At 53.3% G+C, this 25,360-nt stretch overlaps 5 protein-coding genes across 5 annotated transcripts; 3 read left to right on the top strand and 2 right to left on the bottom strand.

Moving 5' to 3' along the window:
• Positions 1–3,723: 3,723 nt before the first annotated feature.
• CTHT_0024280 (putative sequence-specific DNA binding protein) lies at positions 3,724–5,958 on the top strand (the record flags this gene model as incomplete). The annotated part of the gene is made up of 1 exon (XM_006692827.1): positions 3,724–5,958. One exon carries the CDS (start codon positions 3,724–3,726, stop codon positions 5,956–5,958), a length of 2,235 nt encoding a protein of 744 aa, XP_006692890.1.
• A 2,855-nt stretch (positions 5,959–8,813) lies between these two features.
• Positions 8,814–10,121, top strand: CTHT_0024270 (uncharacterized protein; the record flags this gene model as incomplete). The annotated part of the gene is made up of 1 exon (XM_006692826.1): positions 8,814–10,121. The coding sequence occupies one exon, from the start codon at positions 8,814–8,816 to the stop codon at positions 10,119–10,121; it is 1,308 nt and encodes a 435-aa protein (XP_006692889.1).
• A 1,958-nt stretch (positions 10,122–12,079) lies between these two features.
• On the top strand, positions 12,080–14,900 carry CTHT_0024260 (uncharacterized protein; the record flags this gene model as incomplete). Its single annotated transcript, XM_006692825.1, has 3 exons — positions 12,080–12,956; positions 13,046–13,322; positions 13,397–14,900. The coding sequence occupies 3 exons, from the start codon at positions 12,080–12,082 to the stop codon at positions 14,898–14,900; spliced, it is 2,658 nt and encodes an 885-aa protein (XP_006692888.1).
• Positions 14,901–16,037: 1,137 nt separating this feature from the next.
• CTHT_0024250 (deacetylase-like protein) lies at positions 16,038–18,791 on the bottom strand (the record flags this gene model as incomplete). The annotated part of the gene is made up of 4 exons (XM_006692824.1): positions 16,038–16,110; positions 16,192–18,008; positions 18,099–18,435; positions 18,517–18,791. The coding sequence occupies 4 exons, from the start codon at positions 18,789–18,791 to the stop codon at positions 16,038–16,040; spliced, it is 2,502 nt and encodes an 833-aa protein (XP_006692887.1).
• Positions 18,792–23,449: 4,658 nt separating this feature from the next.
• CTHT_0024240 (uncharacterized protein) lies at positions 23,450–25,339 on the bottom strand (the record flags this gene model as incomplete). The annotated part of the gene is made up of 1 exon (XM_006692823.1): positions 23,450–25,339. The coding sequence occupies one exon, from the start codon at positions 25,337–25,339 to the stop codon at positions 23,450–23,452; it is 1,890 nt and encodes a 629-aa protein (XP_006692886.1).
• Positions 25,340–25,360: the final 21 nt, after the last annotated feature.

Below are 25,360 nucleotides of genomic sequence, written 5' to 3'. Positions count from 1 at the left end.
GGTTAGCGCGAGAGCAACTGTCGATCCGTTGTCTTCCGTGAACGCTAGGGTTGCTGTCGCTCCCACAACAAAAAATGGAGCTCCATGCCTGCCTTCCCTCACACCTTGCTAGCTCTTTGTTGGCGTAGCCATGTCAACCGCAGAGTTGGAAACTTGGACCCTGGTTGGCATTTCTAACGGAAGGCGCTAGCGGGCCTTGAAACCTTGCAGCACGCGCACCCCACTGCTGGCGCTGGAGGATAGGAAGCACGACCCACTGGTTTGAACACGGCGGTGGATGTCGTGCAGGAAGAGCGGAGGGGACTACCTTCCTTTGGCCGAGAACCGATTAACGGGGTTCCCGTGACAGAGTGCGTGACATGAGGTAAGGAAGGTAGTTGATTTTAGTCCGTAACCAACAGGTTTTCTTCCACCCTTTTTTTATTTCCATTTCTTTTTTCTACGATCTTCGCTGCAGATTGGCATGCAGGAGAATTTTTCCAAAGGCTTCGATGTCGGACACTTGGACTCGCTAGATGCCAACATTGGACATTTGGTTTCAGCCCTCGACGGCCATCTCTCGCTACATCGCATATCCAACACTGTCACGTAGCGCTGCCTGATGCTGCCTGACCCTCGGCAGTAGGTCACAACCCGTCATTTTTCTTTTTCTCTTCTTAATTGCTTATCCTGGACCCTCATACTTCGCGTATCCGAATCCGTACCAGACACCACTCCCGTCCCAAATCGGGTGTCATCAAAGTGAACCATGGACCGGTTCACACAGAGCACACCCACAATTCCTCTCTGCCCCTCTCTCCTCAGCTAGCTGAACACGAAGCACCGTTGAGAAAGTTCTGCCGCCCGCCCACGCAGCAAGGTCACTGTTCGTCTCCACATGTGGCCCATGTAGAGAGCCGAAGAGGAGTCTCGCGACAACCGGCTAGGTTCCGGGTGCAGTTCTTGGCCCCTCCAGTGGTTAAGATGGCAGCGGGATTTCATCACTTGCATTCTGATGGCGCTAGCTTCTTACCAGGACCAGGGTGTTGGGGGGGGGGATGAACAACAAGACGGGAGACGGCTGAGAGATGTGAAAGTAAAGTGAAGAGACTTGGGGTGTCCGGCCTGGGTCTCGTTTTCTTTTGTTCGCCATCCCCGGCGAGCCCACACCCGCATGAAGCAATGACGGACAGCTTGGGGGCAAGGCCTCAGATCCATGTTCGGAGACAAGACATCATCTCCTAGGCGTGCTCATCAGCCAGTCGATCCTCCAAGACCCAAAAGCACAATGTTGACTCGCAGATCTCTCATCTTGCACAGTACTCCCCCCTGCCGAGCACGTACGTACATGCTTAAGCAATCCGAATAGATGATAGATCTGAACGGCCCTCCTTTTTGGGAAGGAGATTGCGATGCTTTCCTAAGCGCAGAAATTATCGACGTCACAGCCATCGGTTTTTGGTGAGATGTAGCGTAAGTAAAGGTAGCCAGAAAGAGGCTGTTACACAGTAACTTTGCACTATCGAAAGCCTCACGACCGATGAGTTGGACACCCGATAGTGCAGATTGAAATTGGGCGGGCTTTTGCCAAGTCGTCTGTTCTCTAGAGTGTTTCTCTGCTTTAAAAAAAAACCAAGCAACATCCGCGACCATGTGGTCCTTTCTAGCCGAGTCTGCTGCTAGAGAAGGTATCGTCGATTTAATGAAGTCCTGTCAGCGTTCAGCGCTCAAACGTCACTGGCACTGCAGGCGGTATTCAAAGCCGCGCCTACGCAGCAAATCTTCCCAAACGGGTTATTTTTCTTGGTTTTCTTGTTGTCAGATGGAGCATGTCCTGGCGCTCGGAAACTTACAGCCCGCCATTTGGGAGTCCCAATATTTCGGGTCAGCTCCCACATCCAGTAGGGTACCCCTACCCCTCCCCACGCCCCTGGCCCCGTCCGTACCAGGAAGTACAGGTACAAAGTACATGGACATATACGGGAGTACTTACAAGGCCGATACACCACACAACGCAGGCAAAGCGTACAGCATACAGAGCCAGCGCGCAATAAGGCATCAAGGCATTTTGGTCGTCACCAAGCAGACCATTTTGTCGATACCCAATTGCCCGTTCTCTGGTTTGATTTTGATTATGTGGAATTTGGATTGCCCAGGGAAAAAACGATGTAGATGAAGGGTTATGGTCCAGGGGAGGGTAACGTTCGTTGGGTAAAAAAAAAAAGTAAAAAATAAGGCCTTTCTACTGAAGCGAAGACACATGAAGACCCAGCAAGCTCGGCCCCCCTGATCATGTCACACCCCCCCTTGCCAACTTAAACCTTATAGAGTTCACATCGTGGGGTTAGTAGTAACATGCCAGCTTTTGCTTGTCAAAAGTTACCTTACACTAGGCTAGCGTACCGATAGCCACCGCTTGTTAGATCTCATCATCGCTGCCAGACAAGCAAGGGCTGCAGGAAGCAAAGACAGCGAGAAGACTTTCTTAAATCTTGAGAGCATCGAAAACCTGGCTGACAAATCAGAGAGTGTGTGGTTGCTCTCAGTGCCAACCTCAGCTTTGGCCTTTGCCCCTGACATCTTCTGACCCCTGCGCTCTCTCTTGCCTTCCGGGACCGTTCTGCTGAGTTCTCGGGCAAGACGAGTGACGACGCAAGAGAACAACGAATCAGCATTAGGGCAACTTAGGAAAACAGAAATAAGTCATAGCCTGCTGAGAGTACCTTCTTCGCCACATAGGCTGAGGTCTTACGATCGAAGCTCGGCAACCGTCTCGCCTTCAGCTCTGTGCAACTGGTTCTTTGCTCAATTATTCTCCGAAGAGAGTGTATCACTTGAGCATCCTCTGGCTATTATGCGAGGCTGGACAGTCAAGACAGCAGCGGCATTGACTGTTGGTTTCGCCCACTCAGTCTCCAGAGCCTATCATTAGCGCAAAGGGACTGCCGCGCAGCAAGTCCTCAACAACCACTGGCTGCCACTCTTCTGCAAGCAACGCAGCTCTCAGACCCACTGGTCCGGTGGTGCTAACGTCGATCAACTGGTCCATGAGTTACCTGTCACCAGCAACGAAGGCATAAACAAGCTCATTGATATCGATACGGGCTCGTCTGTTTACTCACACACCCCATTCACACCCTCATTTGTTCTGACTGCATTACTGGACCAGGTGTGCCGTTGAGAACATATAGTATATCCTCCGGACAACATCTCAACATCCCCGAGGACCTGACAAAGCTCTGGCTGACTGGGGATTGTTGACTTTGGGCGGGCCAATCCCCCCAGGCTCCTTTCTCTCCTGTTAACCAAACAAAGTTTGCAGTGACAAATCGACTGCTGGCAGGCACTCACCAGCTGTGCTACTTGAACGGCCTTCCGCGGTTCTGTCAGCACGCTAGTTAGTCCGTCTGAAGCAACGAGGTCTTCTCGAGGTCGAATCACACAGCTTGGCCATCCAATCGAGTTCATCGACCCGGGAGCCAACAGCACAGAGCGGAGAATATACCCCATCCAATATTCTCGCACCTTCTCTTTGACAACATCTACTCGGGGTGGATGTCGGGGGCAAAACCGCTGAACTGAACAGGAGAAGGTCAATTGTTGGCATCGAAACAACAGTAATAATAACAATAACAACGACAACGACAAAAACCTGCCAACCAGTCGGTGGTGTCTGGTAGCAGTCCATCAGCGGTTAATGGTCGAGTGCCCAAAGCCTCAGAAGCAAAGGAGGAACAGACTGCCATGTCCCAGGGGGAAGCTGTGCCTCGGCCATCCTCCCCGTCGTCAACAGAGAGGGCAACGAACGTCAGCAGCACGTCGCCCACGTCGTGTCGGACCCGGATGTATGTCGATGATCCAGGCACTCGGCAGCCATACCACGACCCGAGGGGCAGAGCAGCCGTGACCGAAGTCGACGCAAAACGCCAGCAGCTTCGCGGGCCCAAGAGTTCGGATACTCACGACACTATCGGGAATTTTGACGGCCCTCAACGGGGGATGGCCACGTCTGGGCCACCGCCTGCGTCTATTTCACTAGCCTGCGCTCTTCCTGGCGAGCCGACAGCGTCTTCCTCGATCATGGCGAGGAGTCCGTACGGTGCGGCAGAAGGCTCGCCCTCCCGTCGGTTTGTGTATCAGCCTTCTTCGATCACTGCCACATCGCAGTCCAATCCGTCGACCACGGCTGCGACATCACCTCCGGGTCCGCAACGGATGTCCGTCGATCACCCTCCTCAGCAATCCAGCCCGCCCGCTTCTCATCCATACGCTATCTCCGCACGTCAGATTCTGACGCCTAAATCACCGAGAGCCTCTCTTCTGGGCCGGTCGGCCTTGAGACCGCTCGAACCTCCAGCCATTCCTGCAAGCAATCTGGCAAGTTCTGCTGTGTCAAGGGGTTCCGTTACAGCTCCGGAATACCACGCTCAATCGGGCTATATAGCAGCTCCTTCAGCAGCTCCGACACAATATGCACCTCCTCCTTCTCAAGGACACCAAAGCATCGCGCCGGCGCCAGCGCCTGTTCGAGCATCTGCTGATCCAGTACGACCCAGCACCAGCTACGGGTACTACCAGTCTGGGACATACACGGAGCCGTTGCGGACGGCGGGGGTGAAGCGTGAACATAGCGGCCAGCCAATATATACGAATAGTCCATATACTACTACCCCCTCTTCGCTCTCAGTCAACCGTACGTACAGCGCGCCAGCTGCTTTTGGCGAGACCAAGCACTGGGACCCGACAGGTATCCTTAACCCAGCAACGGTGGCCAAATCCGACGCCTTGAAGAAGCTCGCAATCGAAGGAGGGCAGCCAGTTCTGGCCCTTAAGCCACAAGATGGAGAGGAGATCCTCGTCCCGGTCGATCTACATGGAGGGTCAAAGATACAGGATGAGAAGAGGCAACGCAACGCTGGGGCATCGGCACGGTTTAGGCAGCGTAAAAAGGAAAGGGAGAAAGATTTGGCCGAGATGAACACGAGGATGGCCGAGCACATCCGGGAGCTAGAGAGCAGATACAACGAGTTGTTGAAGCACTGCAACGATCTGGCAGCGGACAGGGAGTTCTACCGCAATGAACGCAATCGCCTGCGGGAACTTGTCTTGCGAACGCCGAGCATCAAGGAGTGGGCTGAACGGGCACCGCCCAGCCCCCCTCAGCGGCCGGCGCCGCCGCCTTACACACTGGATAGCAGTGCTTTCTACCCTCCTACGACGTCGAGCCCCCCATCCCCGAACTCTCACCCCCCATCGTCCCAGACGCAGCCGGCTGTGTACCCGCAACCGACGCACCCCCGTTCAGTCTCCTACCCAGACACTTCTGTCCGCGAGCCCCCAGCCCGTCGTCGCCGGACCGACTCGGAGCCGACCCTTCCCAGTACTTCATACGCCTCGATGGCCCCTACTTCCGCTCTTCCCCCTTACTTGTCCGCAACCTCTACTACCTGCCCGACAACCCAAGCACTCCATCATTCTATGCCTCCTCCTCCTCCCCAACCCCAGGCGCACCAGACACCCTACACCATGTCTCCTGGCCCCTCGCCACACATCACCCCGCCCCCGGGCCCTCCACGTCTCCCCCCTCTGCGCTTTGAACATTCCCAGGCCCAACCTCCCGCCCAGCAATCAGGGCCCGCACCTGCTCCTGTGCCTAGCGGTCCCCGTACGCCCTCGGCAACTCCTCCGCCAGTCGCGAGTGCCCTGCCTGCACCGCAACCGCATCCTTATCCACAGGCTCAAGCACATGGACAGCAATCTCAGAGTCAACCGAGTGGTGGATACCAGGAGCCGTATCAGCAAAGCTCGTCGTCGTACCAGAGTGGGCAGGGGGCCACTAGAACAAGTAGTCCGTTCCGAGCAGGATACACGACGACCAAAGCGCCGTATGAGACAGGTTGGGCAACGGAGCCACCGCCGGTTAGGCATGCGCCGCCGCCGATGCCTCCTTCGACGGGGTCAGAGTCGAATGGGAGGTAATTATGGGTTAGATTGGGTCAGAGGGAAGATTTTCTCAGATTCCTACATTGAGAACCTTTGGGGGGGGGGAGGGAGGGAGGAGCCTAGGAGGTTGAAAGGAAGGTGACAGTTTGCTAAGAAATGCAACTTCTTTGACCGATTGAGCTGCTACGCACCAGATTGGATGCGCTTTGACCGAGTTACGGATCACGGCCGGACAACCTCTGTCTCTCTTCCTTTCTCTCTCTCTCTCTCTCTCTCTCTCTCGCTCTGCTTTTTTTTTTTTTTGTTTTTTATTATTATTATTATTTTTCGCAGACTTGTCAGAGGGCATGCCTTCTCCTTCGTTCAGCCGCGCAAGTTGTCCTCTTTTTGTTCTCTCTAACCCAAGCCACAGCATTACGCTACAACCAGCACGACGCACTCCTCTGTCAAGTTTAATACTTAATCTTCTGCGATCCGGGCATCGAAGGGTTGAGGAAGGGATCAGTGAAGGAAAGAGGGAGACTGCAACCACCATATCATCACAGATCACATACTGTCTTACACAGCACCACACCCTCACCACGCATGGCGTCCATGGTTTGGCACAGGAACTGGCATGGCATGGCATGGCATTGCATGGGATAGGATGGGATAGGATATGATCGGCATATCGATTTCATTTGCATTGTGTCTTTTTGGTTCATGGCGTGGAACGGATGGACAGGATGGATTGGGTAAAATCAGGGATTTTTCTTTAGGTTTTGTTGGGTTGGTCTGGGGCACCATATCATCCATCATCCACATCACGAGTTGGACTCGGGCACCATCATTATCATCTCCACCGTTTCATCAGCAACATTATCATTACCGTCAGCAGTCGCAGCATGTCATTTCCTTTGTCGAAAGATTCTTCTAGTCTATTTATCACCTTATTATGTTGATGTTTTGCTTTATTGAGCCTTGAGACCATATGTCATCATCATTCAGGAGTTGGTTCATCCAAATATGCATACCCTCATATCCCCTTGCTACACGCACGACGGGTACTATATTACTCCTACACCGTTATAGTAACTGTTTGTTTCTGGTATACCTTAGAGCTTGAGATGCTGGGCAACCGGCGAGCGTTGTATTGTACTGATTTGGTTAAGTTTTGTTTCTGGACTTTGGAGTAGGTTGGGTGGGTGCCTGCTTTTGTGTACTATCTATCTCATAATGGTTAACTATGTTTAAAATTAGATTTATTTTTTCTTTCTTTCTTTATTTTACGCTATTTGAAAAAGATCTTGATGAAAGCATTTCCATGGCGATGCTGTCACCACTTTTCCTGAGCCCACGTTCGAACTTAATATTTTTACTCCGCGATGCCTTGTTGCTTGGATTTCTACTAACTTATTATTAATACTCCTATGACCTAAATATTTTAAGGCTTTACCTCTATCGTAATTTAACTGTTCTACTGGCATGTACCCTCGCTTTCCCTTTCGAACTTAGCCCATGGTCTCTGGAAATCGTAACTATGGTGACATACAATCTGCCTGGTTCTGTGACTTTCCCAGTGGTGTATCCACAGGTAGAGTAGATACCTGTACAGAGTACGTGGGTATGGATGCGCTCTTCCCTCAACATGGTTGTCCAACGCAAGGTACCCGCTTTGGTACTGACTTTCCCACGCTCAGACATCCCTTGTTCCTGGAAACGAGGAGGGATGTCTCAGCTGCCATGACGAGCGGTGAGTGGTTGAACTGCTTTAATGAGAACCACGGCTACGAGTGCAGCACACATACACAATATTATACGAGGAGGCCATGAGATGTCCACATTCCTTTTTGTTGTCGCATATGATGCAGGAACCCCTAGGCATTGGTGGATCGGTAACCCAGGGAGTTTGTTTGACGGAAACATGTCCGAGACAGACTGGCGATTCTACCTGCACGTTCCGAAGTTTTTCTTCTAGGCCAAGGCATAACTGGAGCTGAAAGGTGAAAACGAGCTTGGGATGGGGCGATGGAAGTGTTATCGCTGTGCAACTGTAACAGTGACTGACGGACCGGAGGACCCGGGAGGTGGTTGGGGTTTCAAAAGGTTCAGGGCCGGCTTAGATGTGAGGTGCCTCGGCAAGCGAGCTTTATCAGATACCAAAGAAATGGGCGTATGCTTACGTTATTGCATGGATCCTGTGAAGTCAGTGTGGTCGTTGTGAGCGTCACAGGTGCCGCCCTGACCAATCTTCGGAGCTTTGGGGAGCTGAGAATTGGTACTGGGAACGAATGGGAAACCAAGAAAAACGACAAGAATGTAATTGACCGCTGGGCAGCATAACGTAGAATATCCGGTCCTGAATAGCCTGAAATTACCTCTCTGTTCAGTCTACTCGAGGATTCTGCATCCTCTTGAATGTTAAAAATCGAAGGGCAGCGGTCTTAACAGCCACGAGGAATTGACCGGATATTTCTCTATTTCACCACACATACTTTTGGTAAATCTCTACAATGATCCGAATACATACCCACAGACTTGTCCAAAACTTTTGTGCCTTTGCAACAGGAGTTGGGAGAGCAGCACAAGGGACGAGATTGCGAGTTCGCGGTGCCATCAACGGCGAGGGTCAAGATCGCTCATTCTGACCCACACCACGCTCTTGTGGGCCTAACTAGCCAAACTTCGGTGGGGCACAGGGAACTCCCGCAGTGGGCCTGCACCTTCTTGGCGCGGTGGGTCCATCCACTTGCCTGGGCCCGCACTCCGCTGCATGCATGCAGCTGTCATGGACTCGCATGGTTGCTTGTTGCCAACACTCTTCGTTCCATCAACTGCTGAGCATGGCCCACATCTGACTGACTGTCAACCTCGCTAACCATCTCAATCTCATAGCCGCAATAGTCCTTACAATGGACGAGACACCGCGGTCACCAATGCGCCGTCGCATACTGGCGGCCATGCTGCCGCCTGAGATAGAGGGCTCTGAGCCGTGGAGGAAGCGGAGGAAATGCAGCACGCGGAGTCGCAGTCGCGATCGCAGTCGCAGTCGCAGCTCCAGCCGTAGTCCGAGTATTGGGCCTCAGCCTCCACCCACTTCTGGCACAAGAAATGACGATTCAAGGAGAGCCGAGGAGGGAAGAAGGGAAGAGGAGAAGAGGGAAGAGCGTGAGAGAGGGCATAGAGAGAATGATCCGTTAGCGCCGAGACCGACGAGGTTCAGGTTTAAGGACAAGTCGAAGTCATCGTCGAAGTCGTCACGCTCGAGGGGTGGTTCGGTAGACGACGAAAGGGAGGGGCGATGTCGACACCAAAGTCGACACCGAAGGCATGGCAGCAGTCATCGATCTCGATCGCGATCACGTTCCCCCAGCAATAAGGACAAAGACAAGGACACCCACCGGTCCCGAAACCAGAAGCATCACCATCGGCACAGCCACAGACACAAGCACCGCACCCCCTCCCCTCAGCCCCCACCAGAAGACCCCTACGCTGATCGGCCCCTGACCCCTAACACCGCATTCCGCGAATCCCTCATGGACGCGTTAGCGGACGACGAAGGTGCCGCCTATTGGGAAGCAGTCTATGGTCAGCCAATCCATATCTACAACCGGCACCTGGGACCGCTGGAGCAAATGACGGATGAGGAGTATGCAGCGTATGTGCGGCAGAAGATGTGGGAGAAGACACGTGAGGGCTTGTTAGAAGAGAGGGAGAGGAGACTAAGGGAGAAGAAGGAAAGGGAGAGAATGGCGATGGAAGAAAGGGAACGGAGAAAGAAGGTTCAAATGGAGATGGAGATCGCGTTGAGGAGGGGCGAGGAGAGGAAGAGGAAGAGACGATGGGAAGGGTATTGTCAGAAATGGAAAGAATGGGAGAAAGAGCCAACTGTGGAGGGAGTACCGTGGCCGGAGGGTGTTGTGCCGCTTGAGGAGGAGGGAGAGGATGATGTTGCTGCAGAGGAGAGGGAGGAGGTCGTAAAACGGGATATCGTCAAGTCGTTCTTTGTTGATGGGATACGGCTTGCGCTCGGTGAAGGAGAAACGGATGACAAGGTGATTGCAGCACGGTTGAAAGAAGAGCGTGTGCGCTGGCATCCAGACAAGGTGCAACAGCGGCTTGGGGGGAAGGTCGAGGAGAGGATAATGAAGAGGGTGACGGCAATTTTTCAGGTTGTGGATTCACTATGGAATGAGGTGCGAAAGAAGGGAGAGAAATAGTACGTTGATAAGGACCTGGTTTTTGTTAATCGCACTGATACCCGAGACGACAAGGTACGATCGAGTCCACGCTGTTTATGAGGATGGCACATAGATCGCATCTGTACGACAAACCATCATCAATTGAGTTTGGAGGGACTGATCGCTAGCTCTAATATTGGATACTAAATTTCGCATTTTCTCCCGGACAAGAAGATTGACTGCAACAGTAAAGCATATAATCGTGCGTCAAATCTGTATCTGAACTCAAATTCTATTGCTGCTTGACTAAATGGGAAAGCATGACACATTAGCGCTAACACTTCTAGGTTCTGCAATGCATCCTTGACTTCGCTCCCGTTGACCCAACAGAGAAACTGCTCGAACCATGAGTGTCAGCAGAGTCCGCTCAAGACAATGCCCATGCCGAAAGTCGAGCTTGTGTACAAATCAGTCAAACTGAGGACTTCTCCCAAAGCGGCAAGCCGGACCTACTTCCAACAGGTTGGAAGATGCTCTGTTCTGCGTGGGAGAACCTGATGCTTAACCATTGTTCCTGGGACCGTGGAGGGGCTGGTTCCCTATTAGAAAGGGAGCGCACATGGGGATGCATATGCATGCCTTAGGAAGGAGAGGATGGACGAGAAGCAATGCAGAAGTACTTTAGAGGTAGAAAAAGGTCAACGATTGGTAAGCTGTTTGGACTCCATGGCAGCCGTGGTCCAAGCCCTCTCCTCACACTAGAAACAATGGCATGGTGACAGCGCTCTGTCTGACTTTAAGATAACTGAACGAGAGCTGAGAGGACTGACGACTGAGAGCTTGGAGCCTGACCTGTTCAGGCCTTCGTGCCCAGTGGATGAGTGCTGCTTCAACGTCACGACTTCTTTTCTGAGCTTCTATGTCTGTCACCAAAAGCATCAATCATTCCCGGGCGCAACGCACTTCGGTGATCTATCAGGAGAAAATGTCAATTCAGAGCCAAAGTTTTTCCTGTTGTACGTAGGCCTGGAAATACGCCTAGTGAGACCTTCTAACGGTTGTGACATCCCACAACGTTGGGAGGGTCTAACGACAAGTCGAAAGATCTTTATTTTCTGTGCATGTCTGCGAGAGCATTATTTTCGAGAGAAGAAAGGAAGGTGAAGAGAAAAGGAAGAAGGTAAGGCGTACCTCTTCCTCCTCGCTGCTATAACCCCTCCCACCCATCCCCCTTCCCCCTTCGCCAGCTCGAGTCGGAGTTGAGAATCAGATCCCAGCATTGTTGTTGCTGGATTAAGTGCCGAGAAAGTTTTGATGGAGGTCGTTTGCGACTTCAGATGAGCGTCGCACTTCGCGTTTATAAGAGAAGTGTTTAAAACGATTTTTTTTTTTAAAAAAAGGACCTTCGTATATGTGACGGATTCTTTCACCCTCTTATCTGAAAATATTGCCGAGACACCCATATCAGATGGAGCCGTCTTCTCAATGCAAACTGAGACAGAAATAGCGATGCATTCATGAACAAGATCCAAGTAATACGCGCTGGTCTCGAAGTAGGATGAGAAACTGGGTTAGTTGAACTGTGATCGACCGTGCTTAGGGGGATATGTTTACCCATGGAGATGGTCATGGGGTCTTGAAGCTAAGATCGACTGACTCAACCAACCCAGTCAAAACTTTAGCCTCTGTACAGTTGAAACTATTCGAACAACAAAGATTTTTCCCACTTGACAAGTCCATAGCAACTCAGGAGAGGTCCAGGAGTCAGGGAGCGACCACAGTGCGGTTACACCGTGTCAAAATCCATTGCTCGCACGGAGCCGCTCAAATTTCCGTCCTCTAGTCGGGGGCCCCGCGGACCGCCTGCTGCCTGCTCTCACTCACAACTCAATTCCAACTCTGTTCGACTGCTCTTCTCCCACACACAGTCGGTACATCGCGATCGCATCGCGTGTTCATGACAGCTCACTGCACGAACACTGGCCCTGATTGCCATCATGGCTGAAGAACCCTTTGGAAACCAATCCTCCGCTTCCGGAGATGAGCTTGGCCTAAACCTTCACCTTCAGGTTCGCGATGGCACAGACTCGCTGTCTGGCGGGAATGACGATGACCTCGTGAGCGGGGTTGAGGTTGAGGCGGGCACCGATGCCAGCCATCTCAGGGAGGGCTCAGTCGACTCGCTCGACTCGCTTTTTGATGGGGATGGGGATGACGATGAGCTCTTAGTCTTTGGCCAGGCTGGCGCTGACGCTGATGCCGATACCGATGCCAACGCCAACCATATCACCAAGGGCTCAACTGACCCGTCGTCAGCTGCGGTTAGTGAGCAGCCAGCGCCCGCTCCTCCTCAGCCGGCAGCTAACTTGGCATCGATGCTCAGTTTTCCCATGATCTCTCTCCCAGTCTCTCTCCCAGTCCCTGATCCGTCGGGCGCGTCGCAGCGCAACGATGGACACACTTCAGGCGACTCAGTGGTTAGTAGTACTGTTCACACTCCCACCACTACTTCTTCAGCCGCGGCCACCGTGTCGCAGCCACAGGGGTCCCTCGACGATGCTGCTCTCAATGCTGAGCTCGAGGCCCTCTTGGATGCTGTTCCAAGCCAGAAAGTCCCCCAAGACCAACAGGAGCAGCCTGTTAATGATGAGACAGTCGATTCGAAGCCCAAAAAAGCGACTCGCCGCAGCAAACAGCCCATCAACGCGGCTCCCAGTCCCATGATTCTGTCGCCACATGACACGCAGCTCCCAGTCTCCTTGATTCCCGGGTTTCGGTACGCACATAGCCAGACCAACCGCATGGAAAAGCTCCCTCGCCGTGCCGACGTTAACCCAGAAGTACTTGAACTGCTGCCCTGGTTTCTCACTTTGAGTAAGTTCCTAGGCCCCGCTCGCTATTTCACTCATTCATATTCATTCTGCGGAGAGGAGAGGGCGTTACGTTACTAATGGTAAAAGCAGATCGGAGGTACAATATCGACGCCGCCCTAAAAATCCTCGAATTGACCCCCAGCGAGGGTAAACGCCTGTCGGCGGAGATCAAGGCGGCTTGCAAGGAGCTGGAGCCGCTGAAGGGACTCGTTGAAGGCGAGCACGCCAGATCCGCCCATACAAAGAAGATGCTTGTCATTGGCTGCCACCGCATGCTCACTGCTGGCGGCATGGGTGAACGCTACTTCAGTAGGCATTCCCGCACAGCAGCTACGCGTAGGTGGTTCTGGCCTGACGATTCCACCTAGTAAGTCTGCCTACCCGCGTACCTGGTAGGTATCTATGGTTTTTTTGTCTTTGCTGACTCTTCTCTACTTCTAGTCTTCTCAGCGGTTTTGTTATGCTTACTTACCGCCACTGCGACAATCTCCGGTCGACCCATCTGTTTTATCTGCGCGCCAAAGAACGCATGGAACGTGAAAGCAGCAATGTTAGTGACATGCCTTCTGTCAGTTCCCACTCAGGCACCAGCACCCCGAGTCCACTTCTCGATATGGAAGATGCCAATGACATTGTCGAAATCTCATCCGAAGTCTTCAATCAGAATCGAGTCTCCGCTCGGGCCGCTCCCGCTAATCTCGACCACGGCTCGTTACAGCTGACCCCCCCTGAGGGTGCTGTCCAGGGTTATACACAGCATGGCCCGGCCATCCCTGTCAGCAGGCCTGAGGTTATCAGGGTCGACGATGATCCTCGGCCTTCTCAGCTTGACAACATCTGTCAGGGCACTCAATCTGCTTATACTGGTTCTCACGTCGCGCAGGTTCCTGGTACCGTTCCTGAGATGATTTCCAAGGGAGGAGACCCCCAGCTGCCTGTTCAACGGTCCATCACTCATGCCATCTCTCAGGCGTCTTCTCATCTCGACTCTAAGAACCCTCAGGACAACCATCTGGTCCACTACGCTTTACAGACCCATCAGCCTAATTTTGCTCACATGAGCGAAGGTCCAGCTGCTCCTCAGGCTGAGCAGCAAGGTGAGCTCCAAGCCAGCGAGGCCGAGTATGCTGCTTCTCCAGGCACCTCCGACCTCGAGGCTTTGCTTAAACGGGCCGTGGGCCAAACGCTGGGTGAAGCCGTTTCTCACAACCCCGAGCAGGGCAATATCCAGGGCAACCAACAAGCTGCTACGAACGGTGGTGAGGTTGTCGAGGGTGTTCGCATAGCTTATAACAACACCCAGATGGCTGAAAACAATTCTGCTCTTCCCCACGATGGGCCCCCCCAGGTTTCCCACAACAGTTCTCCGGTGATTCAGAAGAGCCAGCCTTTACAAGGCCCTTCCAATAATGTGCACGACTGGATTGAGAGGACGGAGTCTGACGATACCCCGGAGGCGTCCCAGAACACCTCCCTGGCTATGATCTCGGGCTCTGTAGGCAGTGCTGCTCCACTCAACCCGATCGAAATCCGTGCCGATATCTCACCGACACCTCCAACCTTCTTCCAGACCGTCGCATACGAAGTCACGGCAAAGAAGCACCTCAAACAGACCAACCAACTCCCTAACCCCTCCCGCAGCCCTCTGTCCACGGTCCCGGTCGATGCCAACATCATGTACTCATTGTATGTCAAAGACCGCCAGGATGGTGCTGATTTATGCGTCCCGCGCTCATGGTGCCATCGCGATGCGGGTACAACGCAAGGCGCCTATGTTGCTATTATGGAGGAGCTGCGGAAGGCAGGTCACAACCCCACTATGGTGATTCTGACGCCGTCTGGAAGGATGTCGATTGAGAATCAGGCTGATTGGGACAAGGCGGTGTTGCAGATTTATGATGTTCGCCGCGATGTGGCGATTGTGGAGGTGGAAGTTCACGTTTGAGGGACGAAGTTGGCGTCGTATGGTTTGTTTGAAGGATAGTAACTTGTAAGAATGTTGCTGGTGGATAATAAGTGGGGTATGGATGGTATACATACTGGCGCTGCTGGATGCGTGGTGGGTAGTTTGATCTGAAGGGACAATGTCCCAGGACGGATCGTACGCCGCCAACATTGCTGGCATGATGATGGAACCGGGTATCGGCGTTTGGAGGGTTCAGTAAGATACCCATGGTATGACAGACCTCATCTGTAGGACACAGAGGGTCGACATTTGCATGATGCAACTTGCTCTATAGTAGGTGATCACCTCGGAAGGCTTCAAGCCCTCTCTGTACACCTTGTCTCTTGCTGTGCGTGCTTGTGCCCAAGGCTTTGTCACTCCGCGTTCTTCCTCGCGCTGTAGCGAGTTGAGGTTGTAATGGTCCCGATTTGGCACTTGGGTCTCCAGTAAATACGCTGGGGCACCCTTCCCTTGATAGAGACTCTTTAAGCGTAGCGCAAGACGTTACCACAAGGAGCCCACTGGCTTGCTAGTTTTAGAAGTGTCCAGCGAGTAGTGATGGGTGATCACCTCGGCATCGACTTGCTAATTAACAGTCATTTACCTGCTTCTCAGTTTCATTCCCTACTGCTATCTACACACCCAGCTTTTTCTTCCCCTTGATCCATGCTTTCATGTAAGCAAATAGCTGCTCTTTCATTACCCCCAGGGTACTCCCAAAAACCAACAAATGTCGTACCTAGTAGGCATTAAACAACTAAGGAACACTCGGGGGCTGTCTGTTGTCTTTTGTCCTCTAGTCTAAGCCAGACCACAGAGACCTATAGATACATCTGAGCCCGACTTAACAGCCCTACCACTTCATCAACAAAAGGAATAAAATGAGCGAGCAAGAAACTTCCCAACCGAGGGAAGGGAGATGCTTCTTTGTGGAAGAACAAAAACCAAACATTACTCAAAAGGCTCAATCTAACGAAACAAGTAGGTATCCAAAAAAAAACAACACTCAATCCACAACCACTCACACAGTATCCAACACATCTGCCCATATATAAACAAAACATTACACACACATAACTATTCTTTGACCACGCCACCTACAAAAAAAGGCCACCGGACCGAACAGAGAAGACACACTCACGCCCTGAAAAGCGGAGCCGGAGCTGGGGCAGCCGGCTCGTTCAGGTTCTGCAGCGAGCGCTTCTTCTTGCTATAGATACACAAAGCATGTTAGCGTCAAGGCTAATCAAATGCGGAGATGGATTGAACAGGATTGGGGGGGGAAATTTACCAAGGCCTCCGAGTCGGGGTGGGCCTGCGGGTAGACGAGGTGCTGGTCCTGGTAGAGGATGTGCTGCTGGCGGATGTGGAAGATGCCTGGGTGGATGTGGAAGAGATGATGCTGCTCGAGGTTGTCTCAGTTACGGTAGAGCTGGAACTGCTAGCAGAGCTGCTGTCAGAGCTGCTGCTAGGGTTAACGCCGGTGGTGGTGGTGCTGGTAGTCTCACTGGTGCTAGCGCTGCTCGTCACAGGCGGCTCCTCCTCGCCATCGCACGTGCCCCAGAGGGTTTGGCAGCCGAGCTCGATGGAGCAGTGGTCGACGCTGGTACCGCACCAGCCGTAGGCCGAGCAGCAGTCGCCAAAGGCAGAGCCAATGCAGGTTACGCCGTTACCGCAGCGGCCATTAGTGCTGATGGCAGTCGGGGTCGCGACGGAGCTCGAGGTCGTCGTCGGCGGGTCGTTCTCGTCCCAGCAGAGACCCCACTCAGACTGGCAGTCGTTCTGGATGGCGCAGTAAACGGCCGAGGAGCCGCACCAGCCGTAGGCCGAGCAGCAGTCGCCGAAGTCACTGCCCAAGCAGGTCACGCCATTGCCGCAGGTGCCGTCGGTCGAGACGACAGCGGTCTGGGTTGGCTGGGCTGAGGAAGATGACGAGCTGGACGAGGCAGAAGCTGAAGAAGTGGAGGACGAGGTAGATGTCGAAGAAGCGGAGGCCGAGCTAGTCGAAGTCGAGGACGAGCTAGTCGAGGTGGAAGTCGGGCTGGTAGAAGTCGAGGACGAGCTAGTCGAGGTGGAAGTCGAGCTGGTAGAAGTCGAGGACGAGCTAGTGGAGGTCGAGGTCGAAGCAACAGCCGAAGACGAAGAAGTCGGTTCCTCCTCACCATCGCAAATACCCCATTCCGGCTGGCAGCCGAGCTCAAGAGAACAGTGATCGATGGTGGAACCGCACCAGCCATACTGCGAGCAGCAGTTTCCGAACACACTGCCCTCGCACGTTACGCCAAAACCGCAGTGTCCATCGGTGCTGACGGGAATGGTGCCAGTCGGGGTCGAGGCGGTCGAGGTCGAGGTCGAGGTGGCGAGGGTCGACGACGACGACGATGACGAGAGGCCGCAAGTGCCCCATTCAGGCTGGCAGCCATTCTCCGGGGCGCAGTAGTCCGAAGTAGAGCCGCACCAGCCATACTGCGAGCAGCAGTTGCCAAACTCGCTGCCGAGGCACGTCACACCGTTGCCGCAAGTTCCGTCAGTACTGACGGTTCCTGTCTGGGTCGGAGCGGTAGAGGTAGTTACCGAAGTCGCAGTAGAAGTAGAAGCAGCAGTCGACGTACTCGCCCCAGGGCCGGAGCTGGGGCCGGTCCGGTACCAGTTCTCCTTCGGATCGCCGAGGCACTCGCCGACGGTGACGGCGCGGTAGCCGTGGCTGACGAGCGACTGGAGCATGTACTCGGTCAGGTTGTAGACGACCTGCCAGTGGATGTCGTGCTCGATGTGCAGGAAGCTGTTGACGTTCGGGTTGGAGGAGTTGATGGTGCTGTCCCAGATGTCCTTGCTGATTTGGATCTGGTCGGGCTGGGTGTGCAGGTAACCCTCGGTGTCGAAGTTGAAGTAGGTGATATGGTAGCCCAGGTCATACATTACCTGCTGGCAGAGGGCCGGGCAGCTGGAGTAGGGCGGGCGCATGTAGGTCGGGAAGAAGCCGAGGATGTCGTTGATGGCGATCTCGTTGTACACCATCTGGTTGATGATCTGCTGCTCCGTCAGCTCGGCAGCATCCTGGTGCGACCAGCTGTGGCTGGCGATCTGGTGGCCTTCATTGTGCATTCTCTGGAGACGGAGAGACGGGCATTAGCATCTCGAGCATCAACACTCAAACACGCAGGGGGGAGGGGAGAAGAGGAGCTAGCCCATTCATACCCTGATGACGTCCGGCCAGGGAGTGCTAGGGTCGTTGATTTGACCCTTGCCGATGTTGGTACCGGTGATGAAGAAGGTTGCCTTGGCGTTGTACTGGGCGAACAGGTCCAAGAGGTCGTTTGTGTACAGGTACGGCCCGTCGTCATACGTGATGGCGATGTCACCAGGGTTCTCGCAGCCATAGATACCCGTGCCGCCGTAGGGGACAGAGCCGACGCGCGGACGAGGGACGTTCCGCGTATCAGGGCCATTGGGGATCTTGTTGGCATCGCAGCCAGGACCGTAGTTGATCTGGCAGTCAGGGGCATTGCAGTACTCGGGCCCAATACCGCACCAGCTGTTCTTTTGTTAGCCTGAACACCAACACTCTCCCAATTTTGCCATTCGCTAGGGAAAAAAAAAAAAAAAAAAACAATACCCTGCCGAAGAGCAGCAATAGCCCTCCTGGCACGACGCACCACCAAAATTAGGACCACAGCGCGTTGGGTTCGGGGTCTGCTGGCGCTTCTCTACGCTCCCAGACTCCTCGAAATGCCGTGCGTTGGCCTTGGGAGAGACAGCAGCTGCTGCCCTCCTTTGAGCAGCCAACTCAGACAAGAACTGTCTTCCACCCAGGATCCTGGGTATATGAAGACCTTCGTGGGCAGCCGCAATGCCCGCCGAGGAGGCGGCAATCAGGGTTGACAGCCTCATGATCTCTTTTTTGCGTTTATGTTGCCGTCGTTCAGGATTTAGGCCGATAGCGGTATCTATCCGAACAATAAAAGAACCACAGAACTTGAGAAGGAGATAGATTAGCTAGAACGAGAGACGTCTATACTTGAAACGAGGGACAGCCGCGTCGATTGTCGATTCCGACAGCAACGGCAGCGGAAGCACACACGTCGTTCAACCCAGCAATGTGGGGTTGAGGACTTTTAAATTGGCAGCAACGCGGGCTATAAGACAAGATAAAGGGCGTGCGAAGTGCGGGCAAAGGGGGTGTGCTGCCTGTATATATGTAGATGGCGATCCAAGATGGAATGGAACGTTCGACTCGACGCAACTGTGTACACTAGGTACGGATCTGTACACTAGGGCCGAATGACACCCTGCGTAGCTCCGAACCGGGATTAACGCACCCGCCGCCATTAGGGGGGTTCCATCTTACCGTCCACGCCCTTCGCCCATAAGTCCACGATCCACGACGCACATTCATTCCTCCCGCCACAGCCTCCTCGGGCTAGTGCCCCCATTCGTGCGACCCCGATACCCCTCAGTAAGCCATGGCGTAGCGTACCTACAAGTACGCTAACTGTAGCTTACACCACGCTACGGATCCCTACCCCTCGTAATCAGGGCATCCAGCGCATCCAAAACAGCTCAGGACAGGGGCATCAGGAGACACGCCTGGGCAATCCAGAGCTGGGCCAATCAATCAATCGTCTTGTTGATGCCGCACGTTGTACATCTCGTCGCTGGCCTGCAATGTTCCCGGAACAGACATGTGTTGCTGCCCTGCTGGCGCCACGACTCCTACAATGAGTGCAATGAGCCTGGAACTGGCTGGATCCAGCGCTGCCCAGCACAGTTTTTTGGGCTTTTTGGCAGCGATTGAGCACCGTTGCTGTTTCTGTCCAGTCAATGTCCGAAGTGGCTCTGATCCATCGCGGCTGACGACAGCCACAGTTGCATCACCCCTGTGATGAAGGACCACTGCGGTCCCTGCCTCAGCCTTGCAGCCCTGAAAAGGCGCACGATTTCACCCCTCGCACTCTTACGGCGTGTCAGCGGCAAAGAGTGCTGGTGAGCAATGATTGCGAACGCAGGTAGGCATAGCAATATATTCAACCAGGGATTGCGAGCTTTTTCCAGAGGGTAAAAAAAAAAAAGAAAAAAGATAGATCAACAGCCACATGGTTGCGGTTGCTATTCCGGCAGATCGCCTGCCGTGAGCCGAGATCCCAGAAGCATGGACGACCAAGCAAAAAAAGGTGTGGTACAACAAATAACTATAACGTTAAAAAACATGTTGAAGCGTTAGAGTGCACGGACCACAAACCGGTCAATCCATGTCTCCTCCCCACATAAATTTGCAGGAACAGAGACCGTGGATATACAAGGTACAGGCTTGAAGTCAGGTCAGCTGGTAACTGCGGTAAGTAAAAGCGAAGAGAATTCGTGATCTGAATTCCGGCTAAAGTCGCGCGGATCTCGGACTTGGCCTGCTTCTTGGTGCTGGCGGTGGTGCATTTGTAGGGCAAAGAGAAAACAAAATCCACAATTTCAGCCCGGTTGGGCTGGGAACATCGCGCGTTTCGACTTCGTCATGTTGAGTTTACTGCGCTCGGTGCTTGGCTTGAAGATTGACGGGGGAATCCTCTCGAACCCATGCATGCAGCCCATCTCGTAAATGAGCGAGATGGTGTTAGCATTTGCAGTAGCGGAGAGGACGGAGGACGGAGAGGGGGTGCACAAAATGCGAAGAAACAGGCCAAGCATGCGAGCATCAAGGAAAAGCTGGAGAACCAGGACCATCCCAAGGACGCCCAGCACACCGACTGCTGTGAGTGGCTTGACGCTGATGCAAGAAGCGCAAAGGCCCTCGATGGAGTCGATGCTTGGCAGGCCCGTAGCCCTGTCGCCCCTTGTCCCTCCTGAAATCTGTGGGACGTTAGCCGCCTGCCCGCCCTTTTCGTTGCTGCCTGCCAGATGGCAGATGGGTGGGCCCAGCAGAAATTGTGGGCGAAAAAAAAAGGTGGATTGTGTGGGATAGGTGGACGAAATGGGGAAATGTGGGGTGAGCCCAACTGGTGGGACCCTGAGGCTTGTATGAAGGATTGGGTTCGGTACCGTACCCGCGGGATTGGCCAGGCTTCCAGGTTTTCACGCTTCGACCTGGACAACACCCCCAGCCAGGTAACCAGCCAAGGCTGCGTGATGGTTGGCGATGCTGACAGTGACTGATGGCCAAGCCCTGCAGAACCCCTATAGTCGCGTATAGTTCCCCTCAGCTGAGAGAACAAGGCTTGTGGCCCTCCCATTAGCCTGTCAGCATCGAGCATTGACGACGGCAACCTCGTAACGGCCATCGTCGTCGTCAGTATGCATGTTAGACTGTCATTCTGTCTTGCGGAAGCGGTATAACGGCAGACAGACCGCTATCGGATCAACAACAGCGCCGTTCTCCTTCTTTTTTTTTTCCTTTATTTTTTTTTTTACGAATTGCTCGGTCTTCAGCTTGGAACAAGCTCAAGACATGCAGTATTTGTATGCAGAACCGCTGCTCTATCTTCAGCACCTGGTCTAGAATCCACGAACCACGTTTTTGTCATACCATAAAACAACAGTTACACCACACGACACCTACATTCCGAGGGGGCAGCGGTGACGTGCCGTACAAGTAGATAAAGAGGGGGGGGGCTGGCAAAAACGAGGGTCCTCTGTGTAAGCAGGCAGACAGGTTGGAGAGGAGTAGGAGCTGTTTCTCTGATTTGATAGAGACACCTTCGCGAGATGGGGGAATGCGACCTCGCATGCCAATATGTCGTTTTTTTTTCTTCAGCCAGCCTGAACCTGGGTCTAGTGAAAAACTACATGACGATTTATTGACATGGCAAAGGAGAGCGTCGAAGGAGAGCAAACCACGTTCGGTGGTTCTGCACAATAATCCTTTCACGTTATCTTCTCCGAAAATATGCCTATACGATATCCCTTGAGTGCAAATCGAGGGGCAAGGGAGCTTAACAAATTTGATGACTCAACCTTAGCTGATTCTGTTTCAAACCAACATTCTCGAATTTTTCACGAGCTACGGCTACCAGCATAACCAGTCCGTGCCGTCCGCGTTGTACAAAACATTCCTAACGGCTACGGATACCGGCATGATTCCCGATTTCACGATTCCACGCTGTTGTCCCCATTATGTGTCCGTTTGTTTAACTTTCGCGCGGTGCGGACAAAGGCGGACATGTTGTATGATGGTCGTGGAAACGCCGAGACACTGTGGTGTTGTCCTTCCAACCCAGTCCCGCCCATTCGAGCCCATCCCAGCAGGGCAGCGATGCCAAGTTTCAATGAATGCATGATCCTCTCTGCATTGAACACAAATGGGGGCCAAGACACACAAACCAATTGACGCCTTGTGGCCCAATTATCAGTGGCCTTGGCTACCGCACGGCGCTTGGCTCCGCATCCGACTCCCTGGATGACAGCGCTAGACCTCATGCGTGCTCCTACCTCCGTAAACTGACGATTGGTGCTTGATGATGAGGAACTTTGGCAATCCACAGCGGGATGCATAAACGCATGCAGAACCAATCGTGAAAGGTTTGGTTTTCTCCAGTTATGAATATATCGAGATCATTTACTTCTGCTGTAATCAATATGCTCACATAGACCGAAAAGGTTACGTTGTGGTCTGGATTCCCCCCCCCCCTTTGACTTTATCAGGGAGGAGGTAATCAAATGGACGAACGTAAAGAATAGCTTGCTCAGCAAGTCAATTATCTCACTCATATCATGAGACATACTCGATTATCTTTGTTTTTGGCGATTGCGGTCCGCTTACAGTTGTGCGTTGCGTCTTGATTCGAGAAGTTAGAGGGTAAGGCTTTAAATGCTGGGATCTTGAACATCGAGCAGCCTAGGTACCTATGCTTACGTTATCTCAAGTTCTGGATACTACTCTGACTTATTTCCCGAAAATGCCGCACGAACTGGACTAGACGGCTGCTAGTGAGGTCAAAGGGAAACCTGACCGTAGGCCTACAGAAAGGCTGGAGAAGCTGTTGTCAGCTTCGGTCATGAGTCTGAGAGAGCCCATATCATGTACAAACCAAACAAATGCTATGAGCGTTGGACCGAAAAAAAAAAGTTTGATTGCTGTCAAATTAGCCCTTAGTAATGTCTCATGCCAGTTTTGACAGAATATCCTTAAGAGCATGCTTTTTGTTTGGGGTTTGAGTGGGATAGGGAACAAATATCCTCAGCAAACGAATGACATAATGTAGGCAAGAATTTAAAAATCCACAAAAAAAGGAATTAGCAGACAACAATAAGACATCGAAATGGATTCCTAAGCAAATTATCCCCAGGTAAGGTCACCGGTAGAAGCTTCATGCTTTCAATTCTTCAAAACGGGTAGTTATTCTCTACCATGTGTTACTCCCAAGAGCCACTATGTCCTGTGAATAAACCCTTGAAAGCCAACGAGTTGCAACTCTGCTCATGTCCAAACACTCAACGTCAAACCTCCGTAGTACCAATTAAGTTCTTAAGCCAAGTCGATATACCTATGCTTATACCCGACCTGCCATCGCCACAAACCACCCAGTCTATTTCCTGATTTCCAATTATCCCTCTCAAGCTAATTACCTCACCAACCCTCTAACAACACCCGCAATCTCCCCAAACAAAACCCCCTTCAACACCGCCTCGCCCATCTCCTCGCTCCACTGACCCGCCCGCTTGAGCCTCTCCTTCCAGGCCTCGCGCTGCGCCGGTGCCAGCTCATCCCACTGCTTACCCGTGGACTCGCCCTCAGCAGTACCGCTTGTGACAACGTCGATGTCAACCCCCTCTTCATCACTTTCTTTGCCGCCTGCCTTCAAGACGACAGCGTTCTGACCGTGATCGCGCTGGTACTCCACCGCAGCCTGATACCTGTCCCAGAGACTGTCCCCCTTGTAATACCTCTTGCCCTTTTGATGCTGCTCGATCTCGCGCCAGACTTCGCGGCCTAGCCAACTTTCTGGTACAACTTGTCTTGCGCCGAGGACCGGGCGTGTCAGGCCTTTGACTTCCATTGCGCCTTGAAGGAAGAGAGCCAAGAGGGCAAAGACAATGGCTGTTACAACAATCATCTGCGTGGGGGCGATGACGGGGCTGGAGCGCAGGCCGAGGATGTATCGCTTCTGCTTCGGCTTGGATGAAGGGTGCGGCCTGAGAGGCAGAGTATGAACCACGACGGTGTTGCCCATCGATCCGATCGAAGCAAGTCTTAGGACCGGTGTCTCCTCTTCCTCTTTCTCAGAGGGAGGGGCAATGTACGAGAACGCCAGTCCCGAAATGGGCCCCTGATGGACCTCCCTCCAGTCGACAACCCTCCTCAACTGGCTTACAAGACACACATCCGCCTGGACCAGCGTCGTGTGCTCAAGGGTATATACCAGCACAGAACTATCCTGCCCCGATACAGCCACCACAAACTGTGCATCCCCCACCTTCCCCTTCGAAGGCGTCAAGCCCCTCACAGCAAGGTTCGTCGCCCTAGCCACATGCTTCGGCAGTTTTGCCGAGATAGCTAACCTGGCCTTAGCCTCCCCTTCATTCTCCCCCGCCGCAGCAGAGAGATTCGTCGGCAACCTGAACCCCTGCAGGATGGCTCCCCCGCCTCGCGGCAAGTTCGCAACCGCTAGGACAAACGTCTCGGTCAAGAACCTCACGCACCGGAAGGTGGGTCGGACGGTTTGGCCCGCCGCGGTGTCGATAGGCATGGAGAAGACGCACCGCGGGCTAGAGACGTGGCCATCCTCGGAGATGGCAACGAGGTACATATCCCGCTCATCAACATAGACCAGGCGGTGTTGGGAGTCGGAGACGCGAAGCATGTCCATGTCTGTGGCTTCCTTGGCGAGCTCGAGGGTGCCGCGGAGATTGGGGTTTATTTGAGTGGGTGAGGGCAAGTCGAAGAGGGCGATTTGAGAGTCACGGGAGGAGGGACCCGTTGTTCCTGTTGCGGCGGCCGCAAGGGGAGGGGAGATGCGCAGGAGGCGTTGGTAGGCATCGGGGTCGCGGGCCGAGAATAGGGTGGTGCGAGAGGACTCGGTGATCTTCCCTTGGAATTGCTTTTTCTCGCTATCTTTCTCGTCAGACGAAGAAGCTGTCTTGTGGCTGAGCGTAGCATCAAAAACCCTCAAATGCTCGTTCTTGCCCTTCTTGATGCTTTCCAAGCTAGAATTTACGCCCGCATATATCCTGACAATCTCCCCCTTTCCATCCTTGCCCTTAACAGGCCGTGACTCGACAGCAAGCGAGCTGACCGCATCCTCTTCCCGGCTAAGGTCGATCTCAGCTGAGATCTGGATTTCCTTTGCCTCGTCATCGAGAGCCAAGACAGTAAGCTTGTTCCCGATGCCACTTTTGGTCGACGAGCCGCCGCCGCCAGCGACGACGAGCCTCTTAGCGTCGCGGGACGTTGGGTCGAAGTCAAGGGCGTAGAGGGGGTAGGATAATCGGAGTGTGGCTGTCGGGACGGTCATTATGACTATCGGAGGATTATT

Source organism: Thermochaetoides thermophila, assembly GCF_000221225.1.
Source record: "Thermochaetoides thermophila DSM 1495 unplaced genomic scaffold scf7180000011816, whole genome shotgun sequence".
Lineage (NCBI taxonomy): Eukaryota > Fungi > Ascomycota > Sordariomycetes > Sordariales > Chaetomiaceae > Thermochaetoides > Thermochaetoides thermophila.
Note: the sequence above shows the minus strand (reverse complement) of the source record. Positions and strands in the feature narration are given on the sequence as shown.